Source organism: Hevea brasiliensis, chromosome 13 (genome assembly GCF_030052815.1).
Source record: "Hevea brasiliensis isolate MT/VB/25A 57/8 chromosome 13, ASM3005281v1, whole genome shotgun sequence".
Taxonomy (NCBI): Eukaryota; Viridiplantae; Streptophyta; class Magnoliopsida; order Malpighiales; family Euphorbiaceae; genus Hevea; species Hevea brasiliensis.
In genome coordinates, this window is record NC_079505.1 from 73,073,688 (window position 1) to 73,080,322 (window position 6,635).

Here is a 6,635-nt window from a genome sequence, read left to right on the forward strand (position 1 = left end):
AAGAAGTTAAGTATAAGTAAGATAAATTAAGAATTTTAAATTTATGTAAACTCTAAAATTAAAATTTAAATAATAAAAAATATAATTATAAATAATAGAAATTATAAAGGGTATTGTATGAATCTAACGTCCTCCTTCATATATATATATATATATATATAAATTATAAATGAATTGTATTTTTTATTTTTTCACTTATTGGTTTCTTATTTTAGTTAATTATTTATTTTAAAATTTTATATTTAATTAAATTTAAGAATAAATAAGATTAAAAATTTTATATTTATATAAACTTTAAAATTAAAAATTTAAAAATTATACAAACATTAAAATTAATTTAAAAAATAAAAATATAATTTAATTACTTAAAAAATGAAAGACATTTTTAGTAAAGTGAATGTTATCCTTTTCACATATTTATATATAATATTGATTAATAATAATTTTTATTAGTTTATTATTATTATTTTTTTTATTTTAATTAATTATTTTTTTATAAAATTTTACTTTAATTAAAATTAAGTATAATTAAAATTAAAAATTTAACTTTACACAAACTTTAAATAATTCGAAAAAGGAAGGGCATTTTAGGCAATCTCTATGTTCTCCTCCTTCCCCTCTTGCATAAGCATTGTAGAATTATAGAATTGATATAAATTATTGGATCGAGAGATTAATAAAGGCGATTGAAATCGAGAAAGTACCGTCACAGAGGTCATATAACAGAGGAAGAAGAAGAAGAAGGAGGAGGAGAAGATGAAGATTTTGGTTAAAACTCTGAAGGGCACTACCTTCGACCTCGAAGTGAAACCCGAAGACACCGTATGCTTCTTTCATCAGTTTTACTATTCTCTGTTTGCGTTATTGTATGATTATTGTTCAATAGGGTTTTACTCTTTCGTAATTGCTTTTCCTTCCTTAATTTTGCAATTCAATTGGGAATGATTGGAATTGAATTAAGATTCGTCAATGTTTGCTATAATTACCATGGCCATACGTTTTGGGTTCTTATTTTGCTTGTTGAAAGGGTGTTTAATTAATTAGTCAGTTGCTTAGTGAATTCGTCTCTATTAGGATATTTAGGGAAATCGGGGCTGAATTAGCGTTGTGGAGTGTTTATGGTTTTGTGAGTTTATACTCGTGTAGTTGAAATTTGAACTTTGGAAAACTTTGGAATATTGGACGCATCATCTGTTCCTTGGTCTTTAAGACTTCCGGAGTATGAATTACTGATTAGATTCAAATTGCCTGGCAGTAAATACGTGGAAAATTTAATTATAAGTTATTAGGGACTATGTCACAATGGGAGCAAAGAATGCTGTGATAAACTCTTGTGATACTTAGTGGTGTGTGTTATCTGCACATCTTTACATTGGTGGAATTGTAGTGTTTGTAACTAAAGTAAGGAAAAGAGAAAGCGACAACATTAAAACCTAATAACTTTGTTTGCTTCAAAGCTGCAGTTGTTTCTATGAACCCAAGTTGCTTAGTGTGCATTTTGTCCTTGTGACTAAATATTAGGAAAGTATTAGGGTACAGCAGTTCACAGGAGTTTGTTTCAATTAACGTTGTTTGGTCATTGTTGGTACAATATCTCATTGTTGTTGCCTATTTTTCATTTATTACTGTTTGCTATAGAGTCTCCCTCCTATATGCTATATATTGGTCATAAATGTGTTATAGCTGATATTTCTTGCCTATTAATCAGTTTAATTTATTACAACAGTTAACATACGTAGCTATTTTATCTAGATTGCTGATGTCAAAAAGAATGTAGAAACTACTCAAGGGGCAGATGTTTATCCTGCTGGACAACAGATGCTTATTTATCAAGGGAAAGTCCTTAAAGATAACACAACAATCGATGAAAACAAGGTTGCTGAAAATAGTTTTGTTGTGATCATGTTAACAAAGGTGGGATCTGCTTTTAAGTTCTGGAAAGTTATTTTATTTTTATCTTTTAGATTTCTTTATTTTATTATCCAATATGCACTATGTTTTTTGATTTGGTATAAGCAATGGTGCTGGACTTGATATAATGATACTTGGTAGTGGTGTGATTTTTGGGGCCAAGTCTTTCTTATGGTTATAATTTGATTTTAGATAATTAGACTGAAGTAGCTCTGTAACTTTGACTAGCCCATTTTCTAGTATTTATGTGCTATAATGCTACATGGTATGTGAAGTTACCATCTTATTACATCCATTTGCAATCTGTATGAAAACTTATTTCATGTAGGGGTTTTTGGCTTCTACTCTTTCTAGCAATTCTCTCTCTCTCTCTCTCTCTCTCTCTCTCTCTCTCTCTCTATATATATATATATATATATATATATATATATGCATGCGCGTTCGCACACACATGTTGTCAATCTTATTCTTTTTAGTTATACACAGTTACACACATAGGGAAAAATGTATCTGAGATTGGTCATTGTAAATTGTAATTGTACTGGTTTCTTTGGTTTTAATCTGCATGCTATGGAAATGCCAGAATAAGAGCTCAGCTGGGGAGGCCTCAACTGCATCCACTGCTTCTACAACTAAGGTAACAAGGCTAGTTGTTTTTTATGCTTTTGTAACTCAGCACTAAAGGGTATTTTATCGTAAAATTACTGCTATGAACAGTTCTTGGTGCTACTTTTTTTATATAGATCTTCATTTGTATGCTCATAGCATTGATCTTGTTGGAATATTTCACTAATGTAGGTTAGAATGTAAATCTTACATTTCTATTTCTTTGTGGTTTTTCTGTACATAACAGTATGACTTGCCATTCTTATGTAGGCACATCAGATAAGCACCCAGGGGTTGACAGCACCTCAAGCGCCTTTACCAACCTTAGCAACGTAAGTCTAAGTTCCAGGCCATTGTTATTTTCAAATTGTTTGGTTCATAAGATATTAATCTAATCTGCTTCCTACTCTATTCTGATTTTGTTTGTTTGTTTGTTTCAATTTCACAGGCCTGCCCCTGCCCCTTCTCCTGCCCCTGCCCCCGCGCCCGCTGCCGCTCCCGCTCCTGCTCCTGCTCCTGTTCCTGTTTCATCAGCTACTGCTGTGTCTGTTGCTCCTACTCCTGCTCCTGTTTCATCAGCTACTGCTGTGTCTGTACCTTCTCTTTTATTTTTCCTTCCATGAGATCACTCCCATTTTGTTATTTTTTATGGTTTTGCTTTCTGAACTTCTAAAATTATTTGTTATATCAGGTCAGAGACTGATGTTTATGGTCAAGCAGCATCTAATCTGGTTGCGGGAAGTAACTTGGAGGGAGCAATCCAGCAAATTCTCGATATAGGTGGAGGGACTTGGGATAGAGATATTGTTGTTCGGGCTCTCCGTGCTGCTTACAACAATCCTGAGAGAGCTGTTGAATACTTGTATTCTGTGAGTACATTTTCTTTATAGCTGTCTTTTAGTTTATAAAGTTCTGAGAAAGATTCATATCTTTAAATTTTTTTTAAGATTATATTAGGGATGAAATGCTCTCACACTTCCTCCTACTCCCTGGAGTTTGCTTTTTTATTTTTATTTTTTTTTCCAGTCAAGAGGTACTGTGTTAAGCAATTGCCAGGCTGAATATTGTGCTGGATATTTGGATATTCATCTTAAGATCGTAACAGATGGCTGAAACCTGGTGCTTTATTAGAAATGCTATTATGATGAAGAAGGTTTATATTAATAGTTTATCATTACTAGTTAATTTTATGGCCTGTATTGGATGTTGTATTGTCTAATACCTGCTCTGTTCTGGTATATTATTTGCATTTTTTTTTGATAAGCAATTTCGATTTCTATGCATCAAAATTTCCATTATTCTTGAAATTATTGATTGGTTAGTAATTATTAACAAAGTAATTTTTGCTGTTGCTGATGCAGCTGTTTTCTTTTTGCCTGTCCTAATTGGTCCATTACTTTTGCATGGCTGTCCAAGATATTAATTTTTCTTGGTTTCTATGTTTTTTCAACCTACTGTATTTTTATGCTTTCTCAGGATGTGTAATTTTTCTTTCTTCAATAATTGCAATGTCAGGGTATTCCAGAGCAAGCTGAAGTTCCACCTGTGACTCCTGCCCCTGTGAGTGGTCAAGTTACAAATCCTCCAGTGCAACCTCAGCAACCTGTGCAGCCTTCACCTATTCCTTCCTCTGGACCCAATGCTAATCCTCTAGATCTTTTTCCACAGGTAGTTGATATGCATTATACAGATCAATTGAATATATTGTCTCAATTAAAGCTGCTGCTTCTTCCCCCTTATATTTCTTTAATCTCGTTCTTTTTGGTTGGCTTTTAGGGCGTTGCAAACATGGGTTCAGGTGCTGCAGGTGCAGGAACTCTTGATTTTTTACGGAACAGTCAACAGGTATCATACCTATTTTTTTTTTTTTTTGGGTGATTGATCCACACCTAAGGATACTGAAACCTTATATCGTGTTGTTCATTTTAGTTCCAAGCGTTGAGAACTATGGTGCAGGCTAACCCACAGATATTGCAGGTTAATAAACCCTCACTTCCTCACCCACCCAAGTCTTTATTTTTCTCATTTGATAAGAGGTCTTAGTTATAATTTTTGTTTGCAGCCTATGCTTCAAGAGTTGGGGAAACAAAATCCTCATCTAATGAGGCTTATTCAAGAGCATCAGGCTGACTTTCTTCGTCTCATCAATGAACCTGTTGAAGGTGGAGAAGGGTAAGATTTAGTTTTGGCTTTTTTAGTTGAACTAATTAAGAATGCATGTCTTGTTCTCATTCGTTAATAATGTGCTGTAGGAACATCTTGGGGCAGCTGCAAGCAGCAATGCCACAGACAGTAACAGTTACACCTGAGGAACGTGAAGCAATAGAACGTGTAAGTTTCTCCTTATCTTTAAAATTAATTCCTTCGTGCATGTAAACCATTTTTAGAATAAGTTACATGGGGGAAGATCAGATTACTTCTCAGCTGTTTGTTGACTTAAATTATGTTGGTTTCTAATTGCTGGGGATGCTTTTGGGCATGAGGTTGTGGTCCAGAGGTAGAATTGAATTTTATAGTTATTTTTTGTGTTCTAAATTAAGTTCACCTTCTGAGCTTTTTGCATCATAAAAATATGGATGACTATCATATACTATAATCATTATATATTCTTATATTCTTTTCCGTGTATGCTCGTATTATTCATGATGATTATTGATGGCCTCTCATCCTTCCACACTGATATTCAGCTTGAAGCAATGGGTTTTGATCGGGCACTTGTATTAGAGGTGTTCTTTGCCTGCAACAAGAATGAGGAGCTGGCTGCGAACTACCTTCTAGATCATATGCATGAGTTTGAGGATTAATTTTATTGGAAATACTCCCAATCCTATGCCAGGAGATTTTTTTTTTCTTTTTACCCTCTATATGCTCCTCAACTTCGTTTTATAACTAAGTTTGGAGTTCTATAATTTGTGAAGTTTCTAGTCCACGAGCTAAATGTAGCATTCCATCCTCCAGTTTCTCCCGTTTTAGGATTTTATTGATACTTTACATGCTTGTCTCGGTAATTAGTTTTCATTATGTATACTTACAGAATTGTGGTAATGAAATTGGTTTCCGAAATTTGCTTGACTGACTAAAAAAATAAAACTACTTCGTTCTGGGTTTTGGTAATTTAGCTGTAGTGCCTTTGGTATTCATTCCATTCACTGGGAAAAGTACAAGTGTCATGAAATCGACACTGCAGGACACAAATTAATGTGTGTTCCTTGTCAAGGTGAGAGGGATGGCAAGAGGATCAGCATTTAAGACGAGCAACTTATTAGCAATTTTTGCTGTCAGAATATAAAAGAGAAAAAAAAATATAAAGGCCATTCTTTCTGTAAAAAATGTAACTCTTTCATATATATATGTGCGGCTCAATAACGAAAGTTTTGGGTGTCCCGCACCTACGATCATTAAACTCGCAATTAGCGACTATGAGGCTTGCGGCTTTTCTTGAGTGCAGCTCGCTGCGGCGAGGCCCTTTGCGTTGGCGAGCCTTCTAGGATTATTTTATGAGAAACATTAGACTTCTGCTAGGCCCTGATGTGCTTTGGTTTTGGTCTGATTTTCATTTAAAATCGGTGATTTTGATATGTAAAAATTTGGGATCTAAATCAGACCATCTGGGGCCGATTTTCGTCTTTGCAGTTCCAGTCCAGGGCAATTTAGATTATGATTCTTATTCTGATTTCAATTCAAGTGACGGACCAATTAAATTTGGTTTTGATTAGATTTAGTTGTAAACCGATCGAAACTATTTTTTAAATACAATAAATATTATTTTTTACACAAATTATTGTGTATTGTTTTTATTACATGCATATGTAAATGGTGAGAAAAAAAAATTACGTGTATGTGAATGATAAAAAAAATTGAAGAAATAATATTACTAATTATAGAAATTATTGTACATGTCTGATTTAATTACAAGGGATAAAAAATTTACATGAATTTACAAATGAAAGGAAAAAAAATGAAGGGTTATAAATTAAAAAAATGTAAAGAGACAAAACACAAATATTATAAAGAGAAAAAAAAATACATGTAATTTTTTTTCAACAAAAGAAAAAAAAATTATATAAAAAAATTGTACTTGAACTTAATTATTTAATGAATAAGATGCCTATATATCT

The 6,635-nt window shown here is 33.0% G+C and overlaps 1 protein-coding gene across 2 annotated transcripts; it reads left to right on the plus strand.

The window, feature by feature from the left end:
• The first annotated feature begins 605 nt into the window (after nt 1-605).
• LOC131169218 (ubiquitin receptor RAD23c-like) lies at nt 606-5,580 on the plus strand. 2 transcript variants are annotated; one of them, XM_058132207.1, is made up of 12 exons: nt 606-822; nt 1,753-1,914; nt 2,495-2,548; nt 2,788-2,849; nt 2,966-3,106; nt 3,209-3,386; nt 4,033-4,185; nt 4,294-4,362; nt 4,447-4,494; nt 4,580-4,689; nt 4,770-4,848; nt 5,205-5,580. In XM_058132207.1, exons 1-12 carry the CDS (start codon nt 757-759, stop codon nt 5,319-5,321), a joined length of 1,239 nt encoding a protein of 412 aa, XP_057988190.1. In that variant the 5' UTR covers nt 606-756; the 3' UTR covers nt 5,322-5,580. The 2 variants fall into 2 exon arrangements, with proteins under 2 accessions (XP_057988190.1, XP_057988191.1); XM_058132208.1 differs by having other exon boundaries at nt 2,966-3,061.
• Nucleotides 5,581-6,635: the final 1,055 nt, after the last annotated feature.